The sequence below is a fragment of the Etheostoma spectabile genome, unplaced genomic scaffold (genome assembly GCF_008692095.1).
Source record: "Etheostoma spectabile isolate EspeVRDwgs_2016 unplaced genomic scaffold, UIUC_Espe_1.0 scaffold00008662, whole genome shotgun sequence".
NCBI lineage: Eukaryota > Metazoa > Chordata > Actinopteri > Perciformes > Percidae > Etheostoma > Etheostoma spectabile.
The window spans coordinates 7,501-23,432 of record NW_022603617.1 but is presented as its reverse complement, the minus strand read 5'-3'; the positions used below and the strand labels follow the sequence as shown (position 1 = coordinate 23,432).

The following is a 15,932-nucleotide window of genomic DNA, read 5'->3' as shown; positions in this document are numbered from 1 at the left end:
CATTTTAAAATTTTGGTTTTAGTTTTTAGAGCTTTACATGGCCAGGCTCCCCTCTATATCAGTGACCTGATTCAGCGTTATACCCCTGTGCGTGCTCTGAGGTCTGTGGACCAGAACCTGCTGACTGTTCCACGCTCTCCCTACCGGACTAGAGGTGACCGGTCTTTTCAGGCTGTTGCCCCCAGGTTGTGGAATGACCTTCCACCGTCTATTCGTTTTTCTGATTCTGTGGATGTCTTCAAATGCAGACTAAAGACGCATTTATTTGTTCAGGCTTTCAATTAGCTACTTGTGGGTTGTTATGATCATGTACTGTCTATGCTTTTATTGTGTGTATTTTATTGATAGTCATGTTTTGTTGTGAAGCACTTTGTGGCCTTATGCCTGTGAAAGGTGCTATATAAATAAACTTTTACTTACTTACTTACATTTGGCTGGGTCAGGGGCGGGGTCAGAACCAGATCTAGGGCCGGGGACAGGGCCGGGGTCCAGGGCCGGGTCCAGTGCCAGGGTCCAGTGCCAGGGTCCAGTTCCAGGGTTCAGGGCCGGGGTCAGGGCCGGGTCCAGGGCGGGTCCAGTGCCAGGGTCCAGGGCCGGGGTCCAGTGCCAGGGTCCAGTGCCAGGTCCAGTGCCAGGGTCCAGGGCCGGGGTCAGGGCCAGGTCCAGTGCCAGGGTCCAGGGCCGGGGTCAGGGACGGGTCCAGTGCCAGGGTCCAGGGCCGAAGCCAGGGCCGGGTCCAGTGCCAGGGTCCAGGGCCGGGGTCCAGGGCCGGGTCAGGGCCGGGTCCAGTGCCAGGGTCCAGGGCCGGGTCCAGTGCCAGGGTCCTGGGCCGGGGTCAGGGCCGGGTCCAGTGCCAGGGTCCAGGGCCGGGGTCAGGGCCGGGTCCAGGGCCGGGGTCAGGGCCGGGTCCAGTGCCAGGGTCCAGGGCCGGGGCCAGGGCCGGGTCCAGTGCCAGGGTCCAGGGCCGGGGTCCAGGGCCGGGGTCAGGGCCGGGTCCAGTGCCAGGGTCCAGGGCCGGGTCCAGTGCCAGGGTCCTGGGCCGGGGTCAGGGCCGGGTCCAGTGCCAGGGTCCAGGGCCGGGGTCAGGGCCGGGGTCAGGATTGAGTCCAGGGCCGGGGTCAGGGCCGGGTCCAGTGCCAGGGTCCAGGGTTGGGTCCAGGCCCGGGTTCAGGATCGGGTCCAGGGTCGGGTCCAGGCCCGGGACCACCCTTCCTAGAGGGGCTAGAGTATGAAACCAGGTCTACTCCCCGTCGCCTTGTTAGCTCAAACACGACTTTAAACATCTGATTTGATGAAGTTATGACTTCATCATCATATTTGGGGACGAGTTAAAACACGAGTTCACATTGTTGGTTCGGACCTCATTTGCATATTATTTAATTATTTACATAATTCACACAAATGCTATCGTGATTAGTGGGGACTTTGCAACAACTACATTAAATAAAGGTTTAATCTACAAATTGAATCCATTAGAATGAAAAGATGCATAAACAGTAAATTAATAACAAATGTTTTTATTCAGATTATTTTAGTTGTTTATAGAGAACAAAGTTATGGAGCATGAAGCCTGAGAAGATGATTCCAAACATCACCTTTGCATATCATACATCTTCAGGTCATAGCAAAACATAGGATTGATTGATATTATTAACTTCAATAGGAATATTTAAGAAGATCAAGTAAATATGAATTGATCTCTCCCTCCTAACTGGTCAAGGCACATGGCTGTAACCATGGAGACGCAGCTTGTTGTTGATCATGGAGGAAATGATTGAACTTTGTAAATCATAAATTCTTGGAATGTGATCTAGACATTCTCACTATAAACACTATAAACACTATAAACACTATAAACACATAAATCACATAAAGAAATAAACAGCTACTCATGTAAAAAAGATCTAAAGAGCGATTATCTGGAAAACACACGACAACAAGACAAAAACCTTTTAAACCATTTACTTCCCCCTGTTATTAAAACTATTATTTCTTTAATTCCCAAACACAGTCACAACTTCTGTCATATTTCTATTAGCATGCAAACAAATACCAGACTTCTGAGTAATCAATCAAATTCACAGTGAAGTATTTCTTACTGACCAGCCGAGCCCTGTCGTCAGCGTCCAGAAAACCCTGGTTAATCCAGTGTTTTGGGAACAGGATTTGAATACTCTTAAGAGGAGAAAAACTTTTTTTGCTAGGTCAGTGTAAACTATTGCGTCTCCCCCTCGGACCGGACCCCTGCTCCAGCGTCTCCCCCTCGGACCGGACCCCTGCTCCAGCGTCTCCCCCTCGGACCCCTGCTCCAGTGTCTCCCCCTCGGACCCTTGCTCCAGCGTCTCCCCCTCGGACCCTTGCTCCAGTGTCTCCCCCTCGGACCCTTGCTCCAGCGTTTCCCCCTCGGACCCCTGCTCCAGTGTCTCCCCCTAAAACCCTTGCTCCAGTGTCTCCCCCTCGGACCCTTGCTCCAGCGTCTCCCCCTCGGACCCCTGCTCCAGCGTCTCCCCCTCGGACCCCTGCTCCAGCGTCTCCCCCTCGGACCCTTGCTCCAGCGTCTCCCCCTCGGACCCTTGCTCCAGCGTCTCCCCCTCGGACCCTTGCTCCAGCGTTTCCCCCTCAGACCCTTGCTCCAGTGTCTCCCCCTCGGACCCTTGCTCCAGTGTCTCCCCCTCGGACCCTGCTCCAGTGTCTCCCCCTAAAACCCTTGCTCCAGCGTCTCCCCCTCAGACCCCTGCTCCAGTGTCTCCCCCTAAAACCCTTGCTCCAGTGTCTCCCCCTCGGACCCTTGCTCCAGCGTCTCCCCCTCGGACCCTTGCTCCAGCGTCTCCCCCTCGGACCCTGCTCCAGTGTCTCCCCCTAAAACCCTTGCTCCAGTGTCTCCCCCTCGGACCCTTGCTCCAGTGTCTCCCCCTCGGACCCCTGCTCCAGCGTCCCCCTCGACCCCTGCTCAGCGTCTCCCCCTCGGACCCTTGCTCCAGCGTCTCCCCCTCGGACCCTGCTCCAGTGTCTCCCCCGGACCCTTGCTCCAGCGTCTCCCCCTCGGACCCCTGCTCCAGTGTCTCCCCCTCGGACCCTTGCTCCAGCGTTTCCCCCTCGGACCCCTGCTCCAGTGTCTCCCCCTAAAACCCTTGCTCCAGTGTCTCCCCCTCGGACCCTTGCTCCAGCGTCTCCCCCTCGGACCCTTGCTCCAGCGTCTCCCCCTCGGACCCTTGCTCCAGCGTTTCCCCCTCAGACCCTTGCTCCAGTGTCTCCCCCTCGGACCCTTGCTCCAGCGTCTCCCCCTCGGACCCTTGCTCCAGTGTCTCCCCCTTGGACCCTTGCTCCTGGTTCTCCCCCTCGGACCCCTGCTCCAGTTACTCCCCCTAAAACCCTTGCTCCAGTGTCTCCCCCTCGGACCCTTGCTCCAGTGTCTCCCCCTCGGACCCCTTGCTCCTGGTTCTCCCCCTTGGACCCTTGCTCCTGGTTCTCCCCCTTGGACCCTTGCTCCTGGCTCTCCCAGACTATCCACGAGTCCCTTCCCTCTTGAGACTCCCCAGGACTCCCTGTCTCTGCGTCCCGGTCCTTGACATCTTCGTCCCCACTTCCCTCTCCCTCCGTCAACAAATCCGCTTCCAAACTAAGTCCTCTTGTTATTACACTGAGTCTTAGACTCTCTTTATTAATCCTTCTGGGATGACTCCCGCAAGTAAATTGGAATTCCAGCATCAGTTTTTTAGCTAAGCTACCAGCGGAGGTACCTGGTATATGTATATATACATGTAGTTTCCTATATTACTATATAGTTATATACAATAACAATAATAATAATAATAATAATAATAATAATAATAATAATAATGATAATAAGTCTTGTGAGCTGTGATTGGTCCAGCTGCTGTGTGTCAAAGTGATGAATATTAAGTGGAATAATAAGACCGACCACACATGTAATGTAATGTTTTCCAGGAACATTCAACATGGAATTGATTATCTGGTCACTCAGCGCTGTTGACAAGATTTTTTCACCCAAGCATGCCTCCCCAGGTGGGCTGATCTGCCCCAGTGGGACGTCCCCTGCAGGCTACGCTCGTGATTCCTGGGAGAATTGGCAAGCGGTCTGCCTGGACGCTCTCACTGTGGAAGACGTTTTTGGATAATTGGAATTCTGTTGGTGGGACCCCTGATCATTGGAGCTGGGGTCTCCCTGACCTATCGTAAATTGGTAAGACAGCCGCCAGCAACTTTACCCACAAGCTGTCTGGGGAACTTAAAGAGTGCCCACATGGAGTGATTGAGAGGATGAAGGTTTTACATCTGAGGGCTGACCAGTCCAGTGAACTGTCTCTAACATCTAAGACCGGTGGACTGTCTCGTAACATCTCAGACCAGTGGACTGTCTCTAACATCTCAGACCGGTGGACTGTCTCTAACATCTAAGACCGGTGGACTGTCTCTAACATCTCAGACCGGTGGACTGTCTCTAACATCTCAGACCGGTGGACTGTCTCGTAACATCTAAGACCGGTGGACTGTCTCTAACATCTCAGACCGGTGGACTGTCTCTAACATCTCAGACCGGTGGACTGTCTCTAACATCTCAGACCGGTGGACTGTCTCTAACATCTCAGACCACTGTCTCTCAGACGGTGGACTGTCTCTAACATCTCAGACCGGTGGACTGTCTCTAACATCTCAGACCGGTGGACTGTCTCGTAACATCTCAGACCGGTGGACTGTCTCGTAACATCTCAGACCGGTGGACTGTCTCGTAACATCTAAGACCGGTGGACTGTCTCTAACATCTCAGACCGGTGTGGGGAAACGCAGAGGACAATTCATGAACTGGATGCACGTGTAACGGTGTGGACGAGTGGAATTGTTTGACGGACATTGATTTGGTCAAATTTCACCAAATCAACCTAAATTGGATCTAAATTGTGATCTATCTTTTTATTCCAACAGATCAGAATATTCTGTCGTTAAGTGAAGAACCAAGCAGTGTTATGGTTATTCTTTAATGAGTTAGTTGTCCTGTTGTCTCCGTCTGAGGGGGGGGGTCAACAACACCAGAGCTTCACACACAGTGGACTTCAACTACTTTAATTACTCACATCTCATCATGTTCAGGATCTTCAAGCTTTAATCAATCATAATATCAACTTACAGTATACAGCACATAGTATATAGTAGATAACAGTATATAGTAGATAGTAGATAGTAGATAGTATATAGTAGATAGTATATAGTATATAGTAGCTAACAGTATGTAGTATATAGTAGTAGTACAGCTTCTTATTGATGCTTTAAAAGTCAAATAAACCTTGTAGTCCCAACAAAACAGGGTCAGGGGAAGAATATCAAGGGGAGCCAATCAGAAGCAGAGCAGCCGGATTAATTAGGAGAATGTGAAGCTTTTCCTGGAGGAAGGGTCTTTGGAGCTTGTTCCTGGGGGGTCTTTGGAGCTTGTTCCTGGGGGGTCTTTGGAGCGATGGGAGTGTGTCTGTGTGATACCTAGCTGACGGACTAGTGGACTTTCTGTCCAACGGGACCATTTTGGGACTACTGGGGCTTTGAAATGAGGAGCTGTTGGAGAGTCCTGGTTGTTCCAGACTTGGACCATCTAAGACTCATGGAGGCCACGTTGCTCTGCCACTCCCTGTCCCTGGTCTCTGCAGGAAGGTCCTCCAGCCTCCTGGTGGGGGGTCTGTCCGCTGGGAGGCCGTCTAGAGACAGACCAGAGCTGGTCCATGGTATGTCCGATCAGTTTAATTTACCACAGGTGGACTCATGTCAATGTGTTATTTCAATTTATTCTTTTTGATATATCAGAAAATATTTCTAAAATTCTTTGTCATTATGGGATGTCACGAACACTCTGCAACATACACGGGCCGTTGTGGGACAGATAAAGGTTTCTTATCTTATCTTATTATATGTAGATTAATCAGGGGCGGATGTATTGATGTTAGCATGAAGCTGCAAATGGAAAGCTCTGGGTACTCAGAGTACTCAGAGTACTCAGAGTACTCAGAGTATGTGACAATGATGAATCTGACTTGTTGTTGTCAGTGACCACGACGCATGTTGTCGAGTGTAAGTTGAATCTTCTTCAGTTTGGCGCTGATGGTGATGTCAGGGACAGTGCGCCCTTTGTAAATAGCTTTGATGTTATTGATATCAATCCTCGTTTCACATCTGTCACCATAGTAACCAGGAGGACACTCACACAGGTATTCGTTTGTGTCCCACAGAGGAATGCACTTCCCGTTCTTACATGGATTTTTCTCGCAGTCATGGCAGGTTCGGGAGTAGTAGACAAAGAGCTTGTAAGGGTTATACCATTTGTCCACTATGCACTTAATAGTCAACAGGGCTTCTGGGACTTGAACCAAATCCACACTAGAACTGGCGTGCATCACTTTAACAAACTCTCCAATGGGACCAGCCCCCGTGTCACGTCTGCACTGCGATATGCTTGTTTGAATTTTTTTACATGTTGTCACGTCAGTTGTAATTGGAACTGCTGGACGGGGCGGATAATGTTTTCCATAATCCCTCGCGTAGCAACCATCTACGTTGGTTTTAACGGCTTCTTTACTTATCTCCTCTGCTTTCTGAACGTGGCCCACATTTACCGTGGTCGTCCCCGCTGGGATCTTGATCATGTTGTATAACTCATGATTCTTATCTTCATCTTTGTACACCATCACCACCCAGTTGTACCAGAAGTACTTGCTATCCAGGAACCTTTTCACCTTGTTAGCGATGGCTGTAGTGTCGTCGGCACTGAGTCCTTTGCTGATCTCCACCACGTCTTGCTTCAGGTAGTGCTTGTAGTTGGCCAGGCAGTAGTGCACAGTTAATTTCTGAGTCTCATAGACGTCCTTGAACATCTTGGTGTGTTCGGCTTCTATACCCGTTGAATCCAACCCGATCAGTTTCCAGTAGACCTGGTTCAGCACCATCCCCTTCCACAGCAAACTGCTGAAATAGACGTTGTATTTGCCGATCTCTTGAATGTCACATTTGAACTTCTTTGTCAGCAGATCGTTGAGGTTTCTACTGAGAGACGTGTCTCTGATCGTCAGGTAATGGTAGAGGTTGGACACGCTGGACTCAGTTCCTGTGTTCTCATAGTAGTTGACGAACATCTCTGCCAGTCGGAGTTTGTCTTCTTCATTTGTTAACAAGTTACTGTTCTGGAGAAGATCACTGAACCTCTTCCAGGAGTTGAGGATGCGGACTTCGTCTTGAGAGTAGACGCTGGCGTAGTTATACCATTCTACGTCTGTGGCCAGGTTGGAGATCTGGATGGAGATAGAGTCCAACTTCCTGTTCACTTCAGCAAACCCTTTCTTCACCTCGTTCAACACCGGGTCGGTCTGGGGGATGAAGATCAAGGCCATGTTGACCAAAGCTGTGATCAGACCTCCGATGCCGGGCACCAAGCTGGAGATGTTGGAGAGACTCTTCATCACAGCTGTCAACTTTTGGGAATCAAATTTTTCAAGTCCTTTTTTGATCAAAGGGAGCAACGCTTTTGCCTCTGCTAAAGTTGCCAAAGCTCTATCCACTTTCTCTCTGGCTTCAAAAGGCAGGTCTCTCTTCACCCTGTAGGGGGGTGAGAGGTTGGTGGATGTGGGGTCATGTGACCGAGCTGAGGAAGTGGTCCAGTAGAGAAGAAGGATCAATGAAGCCAACAGCATGGAGGCCGAGAGCCGAGGGAACGCCATGACTGCAACACAGACAACACAAAAAGGAAGAAGTATTAGGATATTAGGGTGGTGTCTATAACCTGGGAACCAAACCCATGTATTTTCTGTTGCAGAGACATTGGGCTCTCCTCACATTCAGAGGACACCAGGACATCAGGGACACTGTTCACCCCCAGATCTCTGACCTCCAGAGAGACTACGACAGCCTGGATGGTGAAACCCCCAAATTGCTGGGAGAGATAACACCGTGTACCAATACCTGGCAACTGACGTGGATCTTGTTCGCCCGGGCGACGTAAGAACTTGAAGGAGTTAGCATTTTGAATAAGAACGCAGTCCTGGCTGACTCGCACCAATATAAATCTGCTTGTGGAGGAACATTTTCGTGTGTTTTCTCACCTTTTTTTGGGCAAAATCAAAAGTCAAAAAGAATCACATTAATTGATAATGAAAGTAATTGTTGCAGCCCTCAACAAATGTAAAATAAAGCTGATCTTGATATACAAAAATAAAAATTTATAATTTTACTGATCAAATAGCTTCAGAACGATCACTAGTCAAGAAAGAAATGAGCAGAAATCTGAGATCCTGGTCCAAACACAAGCACCAGACCTCGTCCTTTACTGTCCCTGAGAACCAGGTCCAGGGACCATGATGCAGATAATCCTGCTATTAAATCTTCAGATCATCAGAACGGACCCTGTTGAAATAAAAGAACCCTCTCAGACATTTTCTCCCAATCTGCATGAGTCTGAGGTCACGTTGGATGAATCCAGACGGCGGTTGAATCAGCTGATTTAGATAAATGGATTACTATTGAAGAATTAAGGTTGGCAGTGCAGAATATGGAAAAGGGGAACTCAGCGGGCTTTGATGGGACCCCCCTGGGGATGGAACCCCCCAGAGTTTAATGCAACATCTTGGGACTGTTGGTCTCCTTCCTTCTTCACATGAGTAACTTCTCTGATGACAAGGGGATTTAAAGGGATGTGAACCCTTGCATTGTCTTCATGCCTAAATGGAACGTCAACACTTTTGTAGACGCTTTTTACAGTTTTTTCCAGTTGCTAACACACTAAAATGACATGCACAGCACAATTATTTAAACTGACACACAGAGAGCAAAACTTCCTCTCAAGTCTCCGAAAGTCTAAACACATTTTCTGCTTTACACACATTTTGCATTTTAAAATGGAACTTTTTAAAATGAACTGAACACAGTTTCCTGCATAAGACACAACAATCTGACATAAAGTCACATGTTTGCCATTTCAAAACACTGCCATTCAAAATGACACTACATGAGCTAATTGGCTAATTTCATGTGCCACCTGGCCAAACACCTCATTGGTTAATTGCCAACACTCCAATCAGGATGTAAGCACAATAAAAAGACCACAGGTGAGCACCTTTTTTTAACAGCAACAATGGAAGACGTTGCAGAGAGAGGAAGAGGAAGAGGAAGAGGGAGGTTGAGAACAAGAGGGGGAGGAAGAGTGAGAGGTAGGTGTAGAGCAGGTAGAGGAGTTCATGGCCAAAGAAGACAAACACTTTCAAATGAAATCCGAGCAACCTCGGTAGATCATGTGATCCACCATGGGCGGACGACGCGTGAGGCTGGACAGAGAGTGCAGCCAAACTTGAGCCGTTTTACTGTCGCCTCTGTCATCCGGACCTTTAGACTGGAGAACAGGTATGTAACTAATATGTCATGTAGTACACATGCAGTACACCCCATGTCATAGTGTATCAGTTGGGTGACACCTGTTTACTCAGTGTATGACATCAGCCATTTATGAACTGTACAAGTTTCCTGTACAATGTACTCTACTGTGGGGGGGAAATATTTAGGCTGCAATGTCCAAGCCCTGTATATTTCTTTATTTAATTTTTTCTAAAGGACTGAGAGACGACACCATGGTGGAGGAAGGGGCCGAATGTTCACCGGGGAACAGGAAGCTGGCGTTGTAAACTTGGTTTTGGAACATAATGAAATCAGATTACGAGAAATTCAAAGCCACATCATCCAAGACAACATCCAACGAGTCAGTCTGTCCACATTGGCTCGCATTCTCAAGCGAAACCAAATTAGAATGAAACAACTTTATAAGGAGCCGTTTGAGAGAAACTCTCCAGGAAACAAAGAGGTCAGACGAGCATATGTGGATGTAAGTACTATATTGACTGTTATCCAGTAGTACTGGATAACACCAGATTGACAGATTTTTGTTCTTGGTTTTCAGGGAGTCCTGGAAATGGATGCTCATGCAATCCCACATGAGTTCATCTTTAAAGACAAGGCTGGGTTCAACCAAAGACCAGGAGAAGGGGGAGAAACGTCATTGGCCACAGAGCCAATAAGAGCTATAAATGTTCCTGGCCAACGTGGTGGGAACATCACAACGTGCGCCGTCATCTCCAGTCTGCATGGTGTCCTCCACCGTCATGCCAACCTTGGACCTTACAACACAGCCCATATTCTCACATTTCTGGACAGACTTCACAACATTCTCAGACCACCAGAGAGTTTGAATGATGCAGACCCTCAAGGAAACCGGTATGTCTTAGTATGGGACAACGTGAGCTTTCATCGTGCCGCCGCAGTCCAAAACTGGTTTGCTGACCACCCACCATTTCTCATGCAATACCTGCCACCATACTCCCCATTTCTGAACCCCATAGAAGAGTTCTTTTCGGCATGGCGGTGGAAGGTATACGACCGGCAGCCCTTTGTGCGCGTGCCTCTTGTGCAGGCCATGGAGGAGCCGTGTGATGAGACTGATGTGGGGGGTCAGGGATGGATAAGGACCTCAAGGCGCTCCCCCCTCGATGTCTGGCAGGGGAAGACATTGCCTGTGATGTTGACGAGGCGTGGTGGCCGGACTCGGCTGTGCGGCAAGATGCTGCCTAATTATTTTTGTTGCCTCTTTTTAACTGTAATATATTGTTTCTGAAATTTTCTTTGTAAGACAATTTTTGTTTGGTCCCATGTACAGTTTTTTCCATTTGCTAACACACTAAAATGACATGCACAGCACAATTATTTAAACTGACACACAGAGAGCAAAACTTCCTCTCAAGTCTCCGAAAGTCTAAACACATTTTCTGCTTTACACACATTTTGCATTTCAAAATGGCACTTTTTAAATGCACTGAACACAGTTTCCTGCATAAGACACAACAATCTGACATAAAGTCACATGTTTGCCATTTCAAAACACTGCCATTTAAAATGACACTACATGAGCTAAATGACTAATTACATGTGCCACCTTGCCAAACACCCATTGGTTAATTGTAAACACTCCAATCAGGATGTTAGCACTATGAAAAGAATAATATTTAGGCTGCATTGTTCAAGCCCTATATATTTCTTTATTTTGTTTTTTCTAAAGGACTGAGAGACGACACCATGGTGGAGGAACATTGTTTCCCTGTATACTGGATAACACCATATTGACAGATTTGTATGTGTTTTCAGGGAGTACTGGAAATGGATGCACATGCAATCCCACATGAGTTTATCTTTATAGATGAGGCTGGGTTCAATCTAGCAAAGAGCAGAAGAAGGGGGAGAAACGTCATTGGCCACAGAGCCATCATAGATGTTCCTGGCCAATGTGGTGGGAACATCACAGTGTGCTCTGCCATCTCCAGTATGCATGTTGTCCTCCACCGTCATGTCAACCTTGGACCATACAACACAGCACATATTCTCACATTTCTGGACAGACTTCACAACATTCTCACACTACCAGAGCATATGAATGATGCAGACCCTCAAGGAAACCGGTACGTTGTAGTATGGGACAACGTGAGCGTTCATCGTGCAGCCGCTGTACAAGACTGGTTCGCTGACCACCCACCATTTCTCGTGCGATACCTCCCACCATTCTCACCATGTCTGAACCTCAAAGAAGAGTTCTTTTCGGCATGGCGGTGGTGGAAGGTATACGACCCGCGGCCCTTTGTGCGCGTGCCTCTTGTGCAGGCTATGGAAGAGGCATGTGATGAGATGGATGTGGGTGCAGTTCAGGGATGGATAAGGCACTCAAGGTGCTCCCCCCTCGATGTCTGTGGGGGGGGGGGGGGCATATTGTCTGTGATGCCGAGATGTTGTGGACCGAACCGGCTGTGCGGCAAATGGAAAAAACTGTAATTATTTTTCTTGCTTCTTTTTTTTACTGTGATATATTTTGTCTGAAATTTTCTTTTTCAGTTTACTGTTTTTTGTAAGAATATTTTTGTTCAGTCTCATGTAAATATATCTGCAATTTTTTGCACTGACTTGTTCACTGTAGTGAAACATAAAATAATGTTTTACCAGCATGTGTGTGTATCTGCAAATATTTCTGTGCATGTGAACAATCTAAAACATATTTTAGTATTATGGCAAGGCATAGTAAAGATGAGGGTGCTTTTCATTATGCCCAACAGTGTGTAGTTGGTTAGGCAAAACTCTGGTAATGTGAATGAAGTGTGTGCCATTTCATGCAAAAGTTTGATTTTGATAATGCTATGTGTAGTTTTGGTTGCAGTGCTTCATTTTGCAGGATATATGAGGTGTTTTGCAGTTTGGGTGTGTGGTTTTGTGAATTGTGTTAAGTATTTTGATAAAACCAGACTAGTTTGCAAAATTGTGTCTTAGCAATAGGAAAAAACTGTAATAAATGTTTTTAACTTTTTCACACATTTTAGTTCCTTTTTTCAACACTTTAGTCAATGTTTTATGATATGTATGTGTATATGTGTGACATACTGTATGTGTGTACATGTGTGTTATGTGTGTGTATATATGTGTTTGTATGTGTGTATATGTGTATATATCTTTTGTACTTTTGTAAAGCTTTTGACACATTGAACCATCAGATCTTGCTAAATAAACTTCACTCATTTAATTTGTCATCATCTGTGATAGAAATGCTTTTGTCCGACCTAACGAACAGGTTGCAAGTCGTTAAAATAAATCATGTAAAATCCCAACCTGAAATCTCTGATGTGGGCGTTCCACAAGGCAGCATTCTTGGACCCTTACTTTTCCTTTTGTACATCAATGATTTCCCTCAAGTGTGTAATCATTCAAAATGTCTACTGTATGCTGACGATACTGTGATTTTTCATTCGGATTGAAATCCTAATTTCATTAATTCCAAATTATCATCTGACCTTCAGCTTCTACACGACTGGTTGAGAAAGAACCATTTAACCATCAATGTTCAGAAAATGAAATGTTATTTTTACTCATTCAGATTTTTTTTCTTTTACTGATTCTATTACTTTTGCCAACCAAGAACTTGTTGTTTCAAAGACTTACAAATATCTTAGAGTCCTACTTGATTCTCATGTCACATACCGGGAACATGTGTCTAACTTAACAAAAACATGAACCAGAAACTTTATGTTTATAAAAAGATCAGATAATATCTTTCTTCTTCTGTTTCTGAAACCTACTTACATGCAATTTTGTTTTCAACCATGTCCTCCTGTCTTTCTATCTGGTCTCTTACCACAAAGGAAATCACTGAACCGATAGCACAAATAAACCACCAGACTACACCATGGAGCTCTCAGATCCCCCAGACTCCAGATCCCCCAGACTATACCATGGATCTCTCCAGATCCCCCAGACTATACCATGGAGCTCTCAGATCCCCCAGACTCCAGATCCCCCAGACTATACCATGGATCTCTCCAGATCCCCCAGACTATACCATGGAGCTCTCAGATCCACAGTAACCTTCCAAAGTGGTCTCACCACTGCATTGCACTTGTACGTTCTAAGGCTTTCACTGATGAAAACTTCATAAGCAGCCACGCAATTGCATTTTATTTTCAGATTCAAAATGGCACATTACCGGCACTTACTGCACTTCTTCCGACCCACGTGAGACCAGAACGCCTTACTGGGTCGGTCTCACAGGCCCGATCCACATGAGACCAGGATGCCTCACTGGGTCGGTCTCACAGGCCCGACCCAAATGAGACCAGGACGCCTCACTAGGTCGGTCTTACAGACCCAACCCACATGAAACCAGGACGCCTCACTAAGTCGGTCTTACAGGCACGACCCACATGAGACTAGGACGCCTCACTAGGTCAGTGTCACAGGCCCGACCCACGTGAGACCAGGACGCCTCACTAGGTCGGTCTTACAGGCACTTATTCCAGTTCCTCTATACAAAAACAACTTTGGTCAGAAATCTTTTTTCCATACATACACCAAGATGTGGATTTACATCCCATCACACTCTATCATCACATCAGAAGTCTATCATCCATCTCATATTTCATAAAGGCCCAACAGCTCCTTCTCAACAGTTACACCTGCAGCATTAATGTATTTTCCGAGCCTTGTTTGCATTGTCCGTGTTTGTCTAGCCCAGCTGATGTCTTGTATAAATGTCTTTGTCCTTACGTAAACTGTATTTGCTATTTTAGTTGTCTAAATGTGTCTAGTCCTTATCGAGGTCCTGTCCACATGTCTGTCTCAACGTGCTGTAGCTAGGTCTTGTGTTTCTGCAGAACAGGAACCTGCTGAAAACCAGTTCATGAACTGAGTCAGGCACGTTTGCATTGAAATGGAATGGTACTTCTTGACTTTTCAGTATAATAAATATGAAATGAAATACGTGTGTATATGTGTATATATGTGTGATATATGTGTGATATGTGTGTGATATGTGTGTGATATGTGTGTATTTGTTTTATCTGTTTAACTGATTTTGTGTAAAGCACTTTGAATTGCCCTGTTGCTGAAATGTGCTCTACAAATAAAGCTGCCTTGCCTTGCCTTGCCTATATGTGTGTATATGTGTGTATATGTGATTATTGTGTTATGGTTGTCTACTGGATGCCTAAAATTTCCTTCAGGATGGATAAAGTATCTATCTCTCAATCTCTCCATCCATCTATCTCTCCATCTATCTGTAATGTTGGACGCCTTCTCCACCGTGTTGATGTGGTGGAAGACTGTGAGACCCTGACACAGAGAAGCCTTTGACAGACATCAGGTCTGAGGGTTAGAGGTCAGTCTTAGGGATTTTAGAGGCTCTGATCAAAGCGTTGTTCTCTAATCCCTCAGCTCGAGTCGGATATTACCCAACGATATCAGCCAATTTCCAATTTATCAATATCGGTATTTATAATGGCCGATAAAAAATATTGTTTTTTAAATATTCATTCATCAGAAGCATTTATATTGACAGATAAATGATAGTATAGCATAGTCTGTCCACCAGAGGACGCTCTACAACGTCCCTGTTAGTGATGGCGTTGCATAGTCTGTCCCCCAGAGGACGCTCTACAACGTCCCTGTTAGTGATGGTGTTGCATAGTCTGTCCACCAGAGGACGCTCTACAACGTCCCTGTTAGTGATGGCGTTGTCTGTCCACCAAGGACGCTCCACAACGTCCCTGTTAGTGATGGTGTTGCATAGTCTGTCCCCCAGAGGACGCTCTACAACGTCCCTGTTAGTGATGGCGTTGCATAGTCTGTCCCCCAGAGGACGCTCTACAACGTCCCTGTTAGTGATGGCGTTGCATAGTCTGTCCCCCAGAGGACGCTCTACAACGTCCCTGTTGACAACACAGATTGTTTTTTGTAAATGTGTTTTTGTTTAAAGTTCTTTAAGTTTCATATGTTAAGTTTGTATTTTGATACATCAGAGACACTTTTTGAAAAGGTTACTAACAGTTTCAGGTTTTTCATGTTCGGTGAGTATTGTCTCTATCTTTGTGTAAAAAAAAAAAACAAATACAGGGAAAACCTGTAGAATGACAGTTTGTTTTTTGCAGAAAGTAAACAGAGAGTTCAGACCTGGAGAGAGGCTTGGAGATCTGGACGCTGTGATTGGTCGGCTGGCTGGATGGGGGCTGGATGTGATTGGTCGGCTGGCTGGATGGGGGCTGGATGTGATTGGTCGGCTGGCTGGATGGGGGCTGGATGTGATTGGTCGGCTGGCTGGATGAGGGCTGGATGTGATGCGGTCTCTGACGACGGTCTGCAGGTTGTTGAGTCTCGGAGGAAGCCCCTGATCTCTGAGCCCGGCAGGACACAAGCCCTCATTTTAAAGGAAGCTGATTGGCCACACCTTCTGATGTAGGGACAACACACACACACACACACACACACACACACACACAAATACACACACACCACACACACACACACACGATAACAACTCAGCGTTTCTTCGGAAACGCTTGTGAAAGACAGATGATAATCTGGTAATATGT

At 46.7% G+C, this 15,932-nt stretch overlaps 2 protein-coding genes across 2 annotated transcripts; both read right to left on the bottom strand.

Moving 5' to 3' along the window:
• Positions 1-5,407: 5,407 nt before the first annotated feature.
• LOC116678926 (proteoglycan 4) lies at positions 5,408-5,547 on the bottom strand (the record flags this gene model as incomplete). Its single annotated transcript, XM_032508663.1, is given in 1 exon segment — positions 5,408-5,547. A coding segment is annotated over 1 exon segment (127 nt), but the record flags the coding sequence as incomplete, so codon positions are not given.
• On the bottom strand, positions 5,486-15,679 carry LOC116678925 (cephalotoxin-like protein). The gene is made up of 2 exons (XM_032508662.1): positions 15,514-15,679; positions 5,486-7,717 (listed from the first exon to the last, which is right to left on the bottom strand). Exon 2 carries the CDS (start codon positions 7,713-7,715, stop codon positions 6,048-6,050), a length of 1,668 nt encoding a protein of 555 aa, XP_032364553.1. The 5' UTR covers positions 7,716-7,717; positions 15,514-15,679; the 3' UTR covers positions 5,486-6,047.
• Between the last annotated feature and the right edge of the window lie 253 nt (positions 15,680-15,932).